The sequence below is a fragment of the Phoenix dactylifera genome, chromosome 11, assembly GCF_009389715.1.
Source record: "Phoenix dactylifera cultivar Barhee BC4 chromosome 11, palm_55x_up_171113_PBpolish2nd_filt_p, whole genome shotgun sequence".
In the NCBI taxonomy this organism is placed as follows: domain Eukaryota; kingdom Viridiplantae; phylum Streptophyta; class Magnoliopsida; order Arecales; family Arecaceae; genus Phoenix; species Phoenix dactylifera.
In genome coordinates this window covers 11,194,830-11,212,012 of record NC_052402.1, presented here as the reverse complement: position 1 = coordinate 11,212,012, position 17,183 = coordinate 11,194,830, and the positions used below count along the sequence as shown (strand labels likewise).

General features: G+C 38.7%; 1 protein-coding gene across 1 annotated transcript; it reads right to left on the bottom strand.

The window, feature by feature from the left end:
- Positions 1 to 3,660: 3,660 nt before the first annotated feature.
- Positions 3,661 to 5,415, bottom strand: LOC103713230 (probable 3-hydroxyisobutyrate dehydrogenase-like 3, mitochondrial). The gene has a single exon (XM_008800086.4). It carries the CDS (start codon positions 4,841 to 4,843, stop codon positions 3,911 to 3,913), a length of 933 nt encoding a protein of 310 aa, XP_008798308.2. The 5' UTR covers positions 4,844 to 5,415; the 3' UTR covers positions 3,661 to 3,910.
- Positions 5,416 to 17,183: the final 11,768 nt, after the last annotated feature.

The window sequence follows — 17,183 nt, the reverse complement described above, 5'->3', positions numbered from 1 at the left end:
CAAGGAGTAATTTTCAGATCTCATTCAAACAGAAAATTTGAAAATTGGTTAATACATAATAATCAATTCATTGAATTGACTTATTAGATCTCAATCAATTATTCTAATAAAGTAATAAATCATATAATTCATTGAATTGATATTTTAGATCTTAATTACAATAATTGATTTACTACCACAAAATTAGTAATCAATTATTCTAATAAGATAATAAATCTTATAATTCATTGAATTGATATTTTAAATCTTAATTATAATAATTTATTTGCTACCACAAAATTATTAATCAATTATTCTAATGAAATAATAAATTTTATAATTCATTGAATTGATATTTTAGATCTCAATTATAATAATTGATTTACTGGCACAAGATTAGTAATTAATTATTCTAATAGGTAATAAATCTTGTAATTCATTGAATTGATATTTTAGATCTCAATTACAATAATTGATTTGCTGGCACAAAATTAGTATTCAATTATTTTAATAAGATAATAAATCAATTTTAATATATAATTCATTGAATTGACATATTAGATTTCAATTACAATAATTGTCTAGCTAGCACTAAATTAATAATTAATTATTACTAATTTAAAAAATTTAAACAGAAAATTTGAAAATTGATTAATCCATAATAACAAATTTAAGTTTGCACTTAGACTTTTGAATTTGTGAATTTGTGTGATTTCTAGTGATTATATCCACTAAGTAAAAGTGTCAAAGAAAAGCTTGTCAAAAAGGCATACGTGCCTAAGAAAGGCTGGTACTTAAGTGAGCTTAGTGCTCCACCACCGATCTGGAGCTGATATGGCTATTATTTTTTGGATATATCAACTAGACATTCAAAATTGAATACAAATTTTAGTGCAATCTTTTGACATAGACTTTTTACCTTCATTCAGGTTTCTGTCCTTTCTCTATAACCTTGAACCTATGGCCTCAAACACTAGTGACTACTTTAGTGCCAAATCTGAAAAATTTGATGGTCATAACTTTAGGAGGTTGCAGAACCAAATACGGTTCTAGCTCACCATATTAGGGTTGATCTCTGCCATAGGTAAGAGCACCACTGAAGTTGATAACGGATCCAACCCAACTACTTCACGATATGCTACTCGCCAAAACTCAAACCGGAATTCATCCTCCTCTCACACTGAACTTTCTGCCTCCACCAGCACACCCTCTAGGACACCTGATGAAATAGACTATCATTACATTCATAGAATCTTAGGTGCCCTTTCTGAGATGCTGTGTGATATTTATTACACGGCCAAGAGTGCTAAAGAACTCTGGGACACCCTAAAAAGCAAATTTGGTCTTGATGATGCTAGGGTAAAGAGGTTCAAGGCCTCCGACTTCAATAACTTTAGGATGGTAGACTCAAAGCCTATGAATGACCAAATCCATGATTTTGAAATCCTGATCCACCAATTTAGTGCTAATGGAACCAATTTGGATGAATCATTCCAAGTAGTCTGTCTGATAGATAAACTACCTAATTCCTGGTCTGATTTTGCTAAGATTCTGAGCCATACCCAAGAAGGTCTCACCCTAACCCAAGTTTTGAACTCTATTAGAATAGAAGAGCAACATAGGCTCGGGAGTAAAACCTCTACTGGATACAAGAATAATGCTTATAATGTAAAGGCCCCACCTAAGAAAAATCAGAACCGATCCTCCAAAAATAAGCATTACAAAAAGAAATCTTTCAACTTTAGAATTCCTAACCACCATAGTGGGAAACCTATCCAATCCCAGGAGCAGAAGAAGAAGAAGAAAGAGGATAGTAGTGTCCGTTTCAGTTATGTGTGCGGTCGGACCAACCATTTGTCTCCCCAATGCTTCTATAAAAAGACTGCACCTCTTCAATCTAAGAAGAAGGGTCCAGACACAACCAGTGCTTAAGTCAACATGATGACTTCCGGCGCTGGTTCCTCTGAAACAGTTTTCAGGTCTGTTTCCTTCACTTCTGAAGTTAACATAACTTTACAAGCACTTGATTGGTGGATTGATATCAGAGTTGGTATTCATATTTGTTCGGATCGCTTCTAATTTTCTTCTTACCAGGTCTCAAGTGGAGGAGCTGTGATTATGGCAAACAACTCGGAGGCACGTGTGCTAGGAGTGGGATGAGTGGTCTTAAAGCTTACCTCTGAAAAAGTCATGTCCCTACACAGCGTCCAACATGTTCCAGTTATTAGGAGAAACTGCATTAGTAGTTCCTTGCTTATCTAGCAAGGCTATCGTCTTGTTTTTGAGTCCAATAAAGTTGTAATTTTTTATGGTGTAATGTTTATTGGAAAAAGATTCCTAAATGAAGGATTGTTTAAGTTGAATGTAATAGTACTTATCTCGGTACACTCTTACAAAAACGAGTAGTTGTGATTGGCTACATGCACGACCATGTGGTGCACGCAGTGTAGAGTATAATTTCTCCAAAACCATTATCTTTCCCAAAATTTCATGATATAGAACTTTTTTATTGATATAATAACATGATATTCAAAGAACTCGACCTATTTTCTACTCTAAACCTACTTCCACACTTAAAAAGTGTAAAAAATAGGAGGAGGAGATACGGTGGCTGAGACTAATAAATGATTTAGGCCATTCATAGTAAAAGAGAAATAGAAACTAAGAGTATTTGGAGGTCTATAGTTGAAGTTGTACTATAACTCAAATCGTATTACAACTTGCAATAGTTAACTTACAAGGAAGTTTACATTTTGTGTTTAGAGAGTTGGGAGAAGAGAGAGGTATTTTTGCAAACATTTTGTCAAATATCTTATAAGTAGATCAGACATGAGCACTTGGTGTACATAGAAATAAGAGCATTTTGGACGAAGAGGTCAGTATTGAAGCTATCAATCGAGAGGGTCCGGCCATGGACCTATGCATCTATAGGCAGGGGAGCAAGTGCTGGTATGAGCTTTGAGAAGGGTAGAGAAGGTGAAGGAGAGAGGCGGAGGGGATGGCCAATTGCGGAGGGAGAGAGGTGAATTGGAGGGCAACATGATGAAGTTTGAGATGGAGGAGGGATCATGGGCTCTTAAAGGTGACGAGGGTTGGCAGTGCATTGAGGGCTGCGATGAGAAGGGACTCGATAGTGAGGTGAGAAAGACGAGGGGAAGGGAAAGAGGAGGAGGAGAGGATTATTATGATGAGTTGGAGAAGGAAGAGGTGGCTAGTCTCCCAAAGGTGGCATCGAGGCCAATGGTGAGGTTGGACTAGCAAGCAAGGTAAGGGAGGAGAGAGGAAGGAAAGGTGGATGAGAAAATATCTTTATTTATCTGTAATTAATTCTAACTCGAGCAACTACTTGTTTCGTGGCTATGTTAATTATTAATCTATGTATCATAAGATGTTTCTGAATTGTAGTAAGATAAGCAACCCAACTTGATGTGCAATTTGAGTTTTAGGCATTCAAATAGGCGAGACAACTTAAAATGCATATAGCTCCACCTACAAAACTCCGAACAAGCTTGAAGAGTAAGAGCACAATGCTCAAACTAGCACTCCCTCCTCCAAGGAATCAAATGGAATGCCAAGTGCTATATAATTCATACTCTTTATCAATCAAAGTGAGATTTAAGGCATACTTCAGCTCCATGAAATACATGCTAAAGCAGCCACCCTCAATCTCCAACAGCAAAATTCTAGCAAAGGAAGATTTACCAAACTCATCTTCAAAAATATCTACAGCAAAGAAAAAAGCGTTTAAGATAACCACAACAATTAGCAGCCCACAAACATAATTTACAAAATTCCAACACTTCATCACACCATTCCGTAACCAAAATAGAAGCATCAGGACATTCAATTAGATCTCGTGTTACTCACCAAAATGACATCAAGAAACACAAACATGATCCCAATTCACAAATACTCCATGAAGCTCTGCAGACTAACCCTTCTTCCCATTGATCCTCTCAATGGCAGTAAGAAGTCCTTGAATCCCCATCTCCCTATCTCCACTGGCCACCATCCCCAGATACAACTGCTCGCACAGCGCCGCCGCCGGCAACACCACCCTCTCCCCTTCTTCCTCCACTTCACCTCGTCCCAATCCCATCCCCAAATCCTTCACCATATACTCCACAAACGCCCCAGGCCTGAAGTCCCTGTCGAGCATCCTCTCCCCAAAGATCTCCATCACGCTAGACGCCGCCGCTCCGCCCCTCAATGACTCCAAGAAAATTCTCTTCCCCAGCCCCGCCTCCTCGGCGAACACCAACGCCTCGCTGAGACCAAGAAGACTCCCCGCCACGGTGATCTGGTTGGCTATCTTGCTGCTCTGCCCGCTCCCCGCCTCCCCCATCCGCGTCGCCTTTCCCATGATCTCGAACAGCGGCGAAAGCCACTCGATCACCTTCTCAGCGCCTCCGGCGAAGATCGCCAGCTTCCCGTCCCGGGCTCCGACGTCCCCGCCGGAGACGGGCGCGTCTATGGCCCAGCAGCCCTTGGACCGGGCGGCCGCCGCGATCTCGCGACCGAGGGACGGGTCGCTGCTGGTGGTGTCGACGAGGACGCCGCCGGCCGGGAGGGTGGAAAGGACGCCGGAGTCGGGGTCGAGGACGGCGGATCGGACGTCGGAGGGGTGGCTGACCATGGTGAAGACGACGGCGCTGGACCGGGCGGCGTCGGCCGGGGAGGAGACGATCTGGGCGCCGAACCTGTCGAGGCGGGCGGCCTTGAAAGGGGTCCGGGCGTAGACGGTGAGGACGTAGCCGGCGGACTGGATCCGACCGGCCATGGCGGCGCCCATGACCCCGGTTCCGATCCAGCCAACACGAGTCAGACCGGGCCGGATCGGTGTCGGATAACCCCCGCTCTCCATCAATCAATACAATACAACCCTATATGATACAACGAACCCAATCCACGAGTCTAGCATCCAAATTATCCACGCACCCTGTAGTTCCAAAGTCATCGCCTTTTAAAGGAAGAGAAGGGCAAAATCGTTCTTTTCTTTTAGTCTAGAAACGAATGATGGGACATGCGTGTACAAAGAGAGAAAGGTAGAGAAAAAGAGAACGGAAGGATTAGATGTGGCAGCCGCAGCAGAGGAAGAAGCAGATGAAGGCAGCGACGAGAAAGATAGCTTCGAGGAAATAGAGGACGTGGAAGACGACGTCGTCGAAGAAGGAGAAGCGGAGGGTGACGCGCCTCCACCGCCAGGAGGTGGAGAAGCGGAGCTTCCACGGCCAGCTGTAGCCCTTGTTCAGCCTCTTGAACCATCCTCGCTTCGTCGCCATGGCCAGAAAAGAAGAGCTGGTCAGGATTATGGGCCAAAAGTTAGTTTGCTATGAATGCGAATGTTTTGGTTAAGCAAGAAAGAGATGTAGGGAGACAGAGGAAAGAGGAAAGAGGAAAGATTTGGGTTCAAATTTGGAAGGGAAAGGGACGGGGAGGGAGAGGTCGTGGGAGAGTATATAAAGTAGTAGGAAAAGCCTAGCAAAAAAAGTAGGAGGAAAGAAACTCCGCCTACACGCGGTTTCTCTGGGTTGGCCGAGGGAAAGGGGAGAGAGAGTCTCTCTCTCTCTCTCTCATTTTATTTTATTTACATCAGTTGCTCACAATGATCGCGTATGAGCACAGCTAGCTTAGTTGCACAAAGGAGAAGAAACAAAGTCTGCTGGTCCAAAGAAATTTTTCAAAATGATGGACAACAAATAAGGCGACCCAATCAGCAAATTTGTTTGCTTCCTGAAAGACATGCCTGATGTGGAAAGCACGGTACTTCCACAACATCCGTCGTGTGTCACCTACGAGCGGGTGCTCTGCTTCTCCCGCCCCGTCTCCAGTAAGTGCTCAATCAACGAAGCTAGGTCTCCCTAGCCTATCTCCTCTTTATTTGCCACAAGGATGTAGAGGGGGGATATTTCGGTCATCCCAAATGGGTCAGAAATGGATAGAAGTGGTCAGAAAGTGGTAGATTATTTTGGTCATTTGGGAGACGATCGAGTGAAAGAGACAATTGGGCGGACACTGATTGGTTACCCAAAATGCCATTATGTTGGTTCTTGGCAGGTAAGTTGTGACTCAACCAGACGCTTGGCAGGTAAGCAGCTTGACAATTAGAACCAATTCCCTTGCATCATATGTTGGTTCTAGAGTTTCGGTTCAAAGCAAGATCGTGTCATTGCATGATGGTATTTATTATGATCACTAAAATTATTGCTGATGTTGTTGATATTAGTGGCTGGAATAGATCAAGTTGGAAGTTATATATGAGCTAAATTAGTTGCGAATGTTATCTTTGATTTCCATATTGCGTGTAGTGAAAGGCTCAACTTTTTCCTACTCATGATATATTATTGAAAATATGTCGAGCAAGGCATTGCGATTTTAAGTTTAGACATTGAGATAACAAATTAGCAACCAATTTGGCAGAACTATAATCAAACATAATCAAGTAAATATATTCTAGAAACACTTTTGTGGTGTGACAATCATGTCTCACCGCACTGGACCAGCTCATGTATTCCCTGCAATCCAAAGAAAAGATGAATATGTGAGTACGGGAATCTGCTTTCTACCCATGGTTTTGCTCCTCTCCCTCTATCATTTCTTTAACACAAAGAATAATACATTGCTCACATTTCTCTTTGTCCTGTGAGGCATTTTTCCCTTTCAGATCATGAGAAAATTTATACAGGCTTGGTGGGTAGAGCTGTAGAGAACCAATCCAAAGGCATGAGACAACTGTTCTTGGTGGCTTGTCAAAGGGGTGGAGTGGAAAGGCAACAGCAATGCCTGCAGAGTAATGGGTCATAAATGGAATAGCATTTGCTTCTTCCCAAGTTTTAGCTGACCAATTCAAGAATCACAAGGCAAGTTGTTTGTCTCTAGCCGTTGGTTCCAGCAAAACTGCTGCAGCTAACCAGAACCTACAGCCACGCGCCCCTGGATTGGCCTTATTGGTATATGTGGAGTCCATCACATAGTGGCCCCAAACACCAGACAGCATCAATGGCAGACCAATGTCTCACATGCAGCCTTCTTGGACGTAGGCCCCACCTGAAATATGTGTTTTTGGGTGCTCATGGACTCCTTAGTCGATGAAGAAGATCCAAGAGGCATTCACAAGTCTGAACTAATAATGTTGGCCATGAGAAGCCATTTAGTTTTATGGAAAAGGCTTAGATGTCATGCTAGATTTCGGATTCGTTAAGAAAAAAGCTAAATTTATGATCTATCACAGCTTGGTGACAACTTGGGATGGATTCTTTGGAAGAACCATCGAAAGTTGAAAAATATACTCATGTCTGCGTGTCCGTGTCTGATGTCTAATGACACCTGTTGTGGGGAGGGGAGGGGTCTTGAATTTAGTCCCACATCGGCTAGTAGCGGAAAGGTTTCATGCCTTAAATGGGGGGTGGAATTCCTTTCCTCTCGAAGCGTCTTTTGAAGGGCAAACCCGTGAGGGCACCAGTCTCCCACCGTCAACGTTGGACGCGCGGGCCGGAGCGCCCAAAGCGGACAATACCTTGGGAGGAACGTGGTCCTCTTTCTCTGCTAACTTAATGTGGGCTATACTGTTGCGCGAGGTTCCGGCCAAAGCGCCGTCCCCGCAACAGATGGCGCGCCAGGTAGGGGCGCCTCCTCCCTCCATTGACTACCCTTCAGGACTGTGGGGGCCCCCGGCGTTAAAAACCGGTAAGGAACCTTCCCGCTGGGGGGCTATGTTGTGGGGAGGGGAGGGGGCCTTGAATTTAGTCCCACATCGGCTAGTAGCGGAAAGGTTCCATGCCTTAAGGGGGGTGGAAATCCTTTCCTCTCGAGGCGCCTTTTGAAGGGCAAACCCGTGAGGGCACCAGTCTCCCCCCGTCAGCGCTGGACGTGCGGGCCGGAGCGTCCAAAGTGGACAATACCTCGGGAGAAACGTGGTCCGCTTTCTCTGCTAGCTTAATATGGGCTATGCTGTTGCGCGAGGCTCCGGCCAAAGCGCCGTCCCCGCAACAACACCATTTGTATTTAACAATGGATACTGAATAAGAGGCTCTTTAATTACCCAAGACTGCTTTTAAAAGCATGGGACCTTGCCGTCCTCGCCAAAAAATTTGGCAGGCGACCATCTGTGGATCCAATGGTGACTCTCTCTAAGTCGTACAAATGGCCTGGTCCCCTGGCATTTGCCTATAATCCAGTTATGGATGCCTTGAACACCTACCAAGGTCATCTAAAGCATGGGGGTTTGATTAATATATAAACTCCATAGCTTACGTTAATATTTTTGACCTTTATTGAGACCCATTTAGGGGGCATACTCATTGTGTTTGTTATCCCCGTGCAAGACATTGGCTTCCATTATGCCCCTCAAAACATGCAAACATAATCATGGGAGTCCACCTTCTTTGCCCTCGAATGCTTTAGGAATCCAAACTCCGTTTTACTGCATCAGAAAGAAAAGCAAACTCGGTTTTGGCAAATGACAACCAAGGCCCATTTGGGAAGCTTTTGGAGGGCCAAACAGCATTTTCTAGCCCTCCAAAAATATTTTAGATGAAATACAAGTGTTTGGTAAAAATTTTGGAAAGCTGTTTTAGTTTTTCCAGAAAACTAAAAACAGCTTTTTAGAAGAAGCTTAATTTTGGAGCTTTCCGAAAAAGTACTTTTAGGCCCCATTGAAAAACTATTTTTTTGACCAAAATACCCATGATAAAATATAACAATTATACAAAATATCCCTTTATAATTCTAAAAATCTGCAAAAGTATGAAAAATTAATTTACACTAATAATTATAATATTTTATACCTTTATTATTGTATTATACTATAAATATAATATTATATTACACTATATCATAATACATTAATATGTTTGTTAAATAATTTAATATTATATTATATTATGAAAAATTAATTTACACTAATAATTATAGTATTTTATACCTTTGTTATTGTATTATACTATAAATATAATATTATATTACATTATATCAGAATACATTGATATGTTATGTTAAATAATTTAATATTATATTAAATTACTATGCTATAGTATACAAGATTATATTACTATATTATAATAATATTATATTAAATTATAGTAATATTATACTATATCATATATTTATGTATTAATACATATTATATTTTATTATGCTCTGTTGTATAATACTATGCAATGTTCTTTATGGTCATTTTATCATATCGAAAGTATTTTCTTAGTTTGTTTACCAAACACATATTAAAGTACCATAGCACTTTAAAAACGTAATTACCAAACATCAAACAACTTTTTATAAAAGCATACTTTAGAAAACTCTACTTTCAAGAGCTCTATTTCCAAAGCTCTACTGCCAACAACTTTTCCAAACAGGGCCCAAGTCATATAGTTTTCCCCAAAGTCAGCTCGAACCTTGGTTAGCTAATACAAGATGCCTTTTGGAGGAAAGACAGATCTAAGAAAGAAAATTGGAAACTAACCAGCTGGTGCTGAGCTGATTATTGGTTGAAGCTAAAGCGCTTGCAGAAATGTAATGCATAGGCTACCACATTTTCCTTTATGGGGTAATATTTTTCTCTACACTGCATGGACCATGTGACCGTCCACACCACCAATCACAACCGCTTGTTTTCTGTAGCGGTGCACCGAAATACATGTTTCATGAATGAGGCCTACAAAAACGAGCAATTGTGATCGGTGGCGTGCTGCAATGCCATATGGTGCATGTAGTGTAGGGATAATCTCTCACTATATAGCCCTCTTAAATATTTCCTCTTAATCACCATATTCCTTCTAGTTCATGACTTAGTCATTTTGGTACACACATACAGACATAAATATATAAAGGCGTATATACACATAGACATATATACATGCAAACAAAACCCAATTTATTTATTTATTTGTTATGTCTTATGTATTAAGTCAACTCTTAATTGCCTCATTTTTTAAAAGGGAACTAATGAGAAGCCTGCCTATTTAACCGATTCAACTCATATCAGTGTGCTAGTTCTCTGCTTACAAAACCCAAGCCGGATGAGTTCCTTCTCTTAGAGCTACTCATTTTCTTTGATCGTAGGGTTTCTCTTTTTTAGTTCCTAAAATCACCACCTTTACAGAAAGCCCTACAATTTTAGCGGATTATAATAGCTCTTCAACCCTTTTATGTATGGTACGGTGCATTGGTTCCTCACGTGGAGTCTATACACACAGCTAGCAATAATGGTTTAAATGCCAACATTTCAAATGGTTAAATTAGTGGCGATAATCAGGCCGAATCGGATCAAAAATTCATCTATTCAAATCCAAATTTGAATTTAGATCAAAAATTCATATCTAAATCTAACCTGTTTATTAAACAGGTAATTCGATCCGATCTGCTTAATCTATTTATTAAGTAAGTCAAGTAAGATTAAATAAGTTAAATTAATTTAAATAGTTAAACAGGTTAAATGAATCAGATTAAACATGACAGAAATATATCAAGTAAGTTTTAAATAAATTAAATGGATATGAAATGAGTGAAATGAATTAAATGGGTTATCTCATCCAATCCAGCCTAAATATTAAATAGGTTGAATAGGTTAGATATCTGAAATTCAAATCTAATTTTAATAATAAACAAGTTAAATAGATTAATCTATCTATGGTCCAAATCTATTTAACTCAAATCTAAATCTACTTATGCCAGATTGAATATGGATCAGATTGATGAATCCAGTCATATTTTATCATCCCTAGGTCAAAAAGTTCCTAAAAAAAGATCAGGAAGATAGGGAGCTCCGGGGGGCCCCCAGTTATGCTGCACTTATGGCGACCGACAGCAACCAACAGTCGAATAATGGACGTGGGACCGCGGATCTGATCTGACAGCCACCGTTGTGTTGCACCAATCGCCACGTGAAGCAGGATATTAGCATAACACACCGGAGGAGGATCAGGACAGGGGAATTGAATGGCGGCCCAACAATCACCATTAATCTATTGCTTGCGGTCCCCATTAATGGCTACCTAAATCCTTGATGAACCCTACTTCTGTGAAGGCAATAAACGTGTCAAGAATCGTGAACGCAGAAGATTTCTTTCCTTCATGAACAAAAGCCTCCTTAAAGGACAAAAAGTTCCGCAACTACAATTCATTGGAGGTGGCCACCCTCCGGACAGTAAGAGAAAGGATGAGGTGATTCTGTTTGTCTCATCTTTCCCCTAACTCTAGATTCTGGAAGACCTTGGTCTTCCGGCAACCAGCCTTTAAATCGGTATTGCAGACACCTAAAACTGAGGGAAAATTTCCACTTTGTAAAATTAATCATATTGGAAATTGTCTTGTATTTTTTTCATTGATGAACAGTGGATTTGTTCACCTATCATGGCTCACAAGCATGGCTTGGATGAGTGCCGATCAATGGTTGCTGTTGCATGCATGAAGATTCTTGGTGGGAACATGAAATTGAAAATAACTGGAATAGGGACTCGGACATTTTAGGTCTGATAGAGTTGAGGAGGTGCTTGCGTTTCAGAAGATATAAGAATATGTTTCCTAGGAAAAAAGGTTATAGGGAATATGAAAGCCACATTAAGCACTGTAATTTTATTTTATTTTCACAGTTGTGCAGGGAGTTATACTATCAAGCTATCCACTCCTTTAGAATTCTTGTAATGAATCAATATAACATATACAATATATAAAAGGGCTGGAAGCTAATGTAAGTTCTTTAAATTTATGGAGGACACACTAGAGGTATTTTTTAGGGGTCAGTAGACAATAAATGAATAGAGTGTTTATATAAAATGCCTAAAAAAAGGATGATCTATAAAGGCTTGTTTCAGTTAAGAGCCAGTGAAATTGATGAAAATATAGTCATTGAAATTGGTGTAGTCTATTGAATTCTATTACAAGGATTAATGTATGTGTATACACTTGCACACACATATGATATTGGCAGTATTGTTAGTTATAAGCTAAAGTTATAAAATGAATATGAAGATTGCGTTCCTTATAGTGATTTAAAAGAAACATGAGTGAGAGCTTTATAGTGTCGCATCAAATGCAAAACTTGGTGACCAAATCTTTTGTCCCAGTCCTATGACAGCCAAAATCAGGTGAGTCCAAACTATTGCTTTCCAAATTCCATACAGATGTTATCTTTAGTTTCTAAACACTTCAAGCTTATTTAAATGACAATCAAATAACTTGTTGGTTTTGCTTTTCATCCATGAGCATTTCTAAGACAAGAAGAAGTCTCATGATTGTGTTTGCATCATTAAAGGGTCACTGTGGAAACCAATGTTTTGCATGGGGATAGCAAAACTATGATTCTACTCCCAAAATGAGCCTCTAGAGAGGCAAAGAAGATAAACTAGACTGAAAAGGTAACATTATAAAGATTAATGAATGATGATTATTTTTCATCATGGGTTCTTCACAGATTTACTGTGCTAGAAAATTTAATTGAGGAGTCAAGTGTGGCATTTCTCCAAGCCAGAGTAAAAGAACCAGCTGTCAGAAACTATTGAAGTGAGATGAAAAAGAAGAAGTTAGAAATGGCAGTCAATAACAACAGATTAGAAATGAATAAAATATACATGATCAACCAATTTAACAATGGTAGACAACTCAAATAACATTAAGATATGGATGGTCATCATAACATCATTGCTTTTGAGAGGCACGCCGCCTACAATCGAATAAAATATCACCTGAATCTCTGAAGATAGCGTTCCAGAAGGACAGCAATTGTCAAATCTTCAAGGCCAATCTATATGTTGATGTGTACAGACTAGACTGGAATGGTGTCCTGTCAACTCTCGTGCTTCTACTTTCGTAAAAGCCAAATGCATTTCGGCAGTGCGTTCTAAGATGCTGCCTTAGCATTAGGTTCTGTTTCTAGTCCAACCATTAGAGAACCACTTACAGTTCAAATTACGCAGCTCCAAGACTCTGCCAACTTCTTTGGAAAACTCATCTTGATCGAGGATGCATGCACTAGACAAACGAATGCATGTTCTAGCAATAGTTTCACTCTTTTTTTCCTTTTGATCACAATAATAGTTTCCACTCGCTATCATGTTTTATACCAGATATGAAACCATAAAATCTTTTTCCAGAACGCCCCATAAACATGCAAAGACAAGTTAAAGCAACTAGCATTCCACAGAATGTTTGGTTCTCGATTAACTCAATTAGCATATTTTTTTTTTAAAAAAAAACCTTTTGAGCAGAAGGTGGAAGAGCAACAAATATTAAGAACTTGGTGACAAGCATCGTGTATTATAATATAAATGTAATCCTACTTCTAATTTAGGTAGCACGTTAAAAGATTCCCCGCAAAGCACTTCATACACATCTTCAACATATTGATAGAAAACCAAGCAAAAGTAGTGTTCTTTTTCAACTTAAGAATATGAAACAACTTTCAAGATTTGCCAGGTACTTGTTTGTAAGAGGCTCTCTTTTTTTGGCTTTTTCCCTGAGCTATCAGAGACTGCATCCACATACTCAATCATCATCACAAGATATAAGCGCATTAATCCTTCCATCATGAGAGAAACAGGAATCAGACTTGCAAAATGGCAGCGTTTCGTTAAAATGGCGGTGTTCCAAGATTGACTGTTGGTTGGGGAAATTTATCGAACAGCCGGTGTGCGTCTTTCAACGGTCCACAAGACAAGGCAACTATGACGTAGAGTGATGAAACGGGCTCGAAGTGCTCGTCCAAAGGTGCACTTTGGGCCGGTCGGACTGGACCGGTCCAGGCCTACTTAATTTGTGGGCTTTTGATTGGCCCACATAATTTAACCTTGGTCTGGGTTCCGGCTGACTCCGTCATGGAGCCTACTCTGGCCTGAGATGAATTTATGAAACATGATATTTTGGAGGCTTTTAGTATCAAAATCACGATTTATTCTTTCTTGTAAATATTAAAATTCGAGATCCTTTAGAAGGTGTTTGATTATTAGCAAGCAAAGGTTTTAAAATGAAAAAAAAAGGGAAAAAATGTGACTTTGAAATTGTCTACAATAGAAATTCCAAAACAAAGTTATGTTATATAGTAGTTTGTCCAAAACATGTCATATCTTAGGAGGAACAAATCATCTCAAAGTATAATTTGATTTTGGCTTCTCTAGTGTGGTACTTGTGTGGCCCTTTTCAAATTTTGAGTGCCCACATCCCCGGCCACTAGCCTGTGCTATTAGGTACCACTTGGGATGGACCATAAATGGTACAACATGTATTTGTCTTCTTTCTTCAACTTTAGCCTTCATCATCTCCTTCTTCCATGCAATTTAAGATAGCGGGCCATGCTCGCATTATATGCTCTTCTCACAACCTTGATACAATTAATGGCTAGTGCTCTTAATTTAGTCCATGATACTCTTTGCCTCACACTTATTGCTACTTGTTTAATTAATTATGATGGAAGATTTTGCCTCATTTTTTTCTTTAAAAGATTAAATAAAAATACAAAATGAAGATCTACATCATTGTAGATGTTTACAAGTCAAAAATCACATGCTTTAATGCTCTTTAACCTATGTATCAAGTACGCGCAAGAATCGGCATTTAAAAAATGATATAAGACAAATTTTTTATTATAATCTAAGCATTAAAGTCCATTGACTTTCAATCTATATATGTTTTAATCTGTATAAATCATGATTAATGAGGTAGATTTAAATGCTTGTCATGCATGTTAGTACACCGACATAATAAAAAATAATTAATTTTATGTATGGATGATTTATAGGTTAGACAACCAAAATATGCGATTTTTACTGTTCAATAATATATATATATATATATATATATATATATATATATATATATATATATATATATATTATATGAAGTATAGTTTAGAAACTATCAGAATATATTTTTTTGTTTACAGATATTTGATTAATAGTACGAATCTTTGATTTGGATGCTTTATTATTGAATTTTAAATTACGAGGAATAGATAACTAAAGTTCATCTTAATAAATAATAGTGTATTATATATCTAAAATAACTTTCAGATATAAAAGAAAATGATGATGTATCAAAATTTATTCAAATAATCTACGTATGATATATAAAGATCATCAAACTCAGTGTGGACCACTTTGACCACTATAAATAAGGTTGGATGGGTTTTCGAGCAAGATTTGCCATATTGTAAAGCCAAATATCATGCCAAATTTTTGATGGCTATACTTGGCCATATAACAACTCAAGATCTCATCCAAAAAGACTAGTCGAGAAGATGTTATTTAGGTTTCTTGGTTCTGTATAAGTACTAAAGATCTATCTAGTGTATAACTAATGTGAGACTAAATATACATCTATATGGATTCTCACATGCTCCATCCATTTAAGCCTTAACAACATCAGTAGGTTGAGGGTGTAATCTATTTAAATCTAATCACAAACATCATAATCAGTTCATGGTCAATCAAAATGGGTTCGTGTTATAGTGTGCCTTAATCCATATGGGTCGTGGGCTAGATTTGATCTGATATCATTTATAATAACTAGGGATCTCACCTATAAAAAACTATCTAAACAAATATTTGAGCTTCTTGGTCCTATATAAGTACCCAGGATCATCTGGTGCATAGCCGATGTAGGATTTAACACAAATCGCACGGGTTCTCAAGGGCCATACAACATCCCCTAAAGGTTGTGATGTACGGAGCTATCAGATCTAAATTTTATCATTGAAGTTCTAAAATGAGTCGATCAAATTAATTGCTTTGGGAAAATATTTTGATCGAACGTATTCTCTAATATAGATAGAATTAGGCAAAGTGGTTGAAGGTAAAGCCGATGTAGAAATCTAGATCTACATCATGTAAGATTTTAGCTTTTTATGCTTATTTCTACTAGCCATGTCCATTTTGGAAAAACTAGTTTTATTTGAACTACGAGAAAAATCTGATCTAAATTATGAAAAGACGGACCTTACTAGCGTAAACAGAGGCTATATAACCCGGTTATTGGATCATTAATGAAAGCAAAAAAAACTGAATCCTACTTTCAATTTTTTTAAAAAAATCTTTTTGGGAGATTCGAATATAGTAGGTTGAGAAAATTCTTTCCTCGTAAAGGAAAGTATAATTTAGCTCATATGAGTATTATCCCTTTTGACCATCCGAATAAACTTATCAGCAATCAAATAAAGTTGCTTCAAATAACAAAGCAGGACGGTGACCAAAGAAATGAATGGAGTAAGAATAGCTCGTACTAATAGCCTTATCATGTGCATAAAAGAAGGTTATTGACATGCTCAATATGACCCTACAACCTAACTAGGTAAAGTTATTTTAGGCATCAACCAAATTTTCTTAGCTGAGAATGGTGTTCTCTAGTTTTCGCATCATCCTCTTCCTCTGTATTTCCTCTTTTTTTTTTTGGTAATAAGGATTACTCATTCATATAAGTCTAATATGAGTACAACCAGCTAAATCACGGAAAAATAATAACAACAAAGAAGTAAGAGCATCTGATGCAGATGTCCACAAAAAGAGGCTACTCTCAGTCTGCGGCCTTATTCGCCTTTCTAAACACGTGATTAGCCTGAAAACCGTCCATCAACTGAGCCATCCTGCGAGTCTCTCGGATAAGAGGATGATCATCACCATATCTATATTTTCTTTCTTTTACCTGCTTGCTCTTGAAAATGTAGCCCCTTTTCTGTCTCGACATTATTATTATTATTATTGTTTTTTTTTTCCAGTTAAAAAGACAGCACTTGGTTTCCAAGAGGGCATCATCATATTTACCTTCCTCCTTTCCAGGGACCAGCAATGTATGCTTCAGGCCCACGGCTCCTGTGGAAAACAAGAAAAAATCTTCACTTTTTCCCCCCCAAGCAACGTCCATCTATATATATATATATAAGTTGATGGAGACTACCTCCTAACCCGGGACCCGTCACGGGAAAGACGGACAGTTTGTACGCTTTGGGGACTCTCAATCAAACGCGGAAAAAAATAAGGCTGTCTCTTTTCCCAGCAAGCCGAGACGGACGCAACTCTGTGCACGCGCAACAAGAGAGGCAAAATCATACGGGGCTGGCGCCGTCGGAGAAGGAAATACAAGGCCAACTTTCTATTTGATTATATTTCCTCTAGTTTTCATCTTAAAAAAATATCAAAAAGTCAAAAATATCTCTAAAGTTGTTAGCATTTTCTTCCTCCCTCATTTTCAAAATATATTTTTATGAGTATGCGTTACATAGT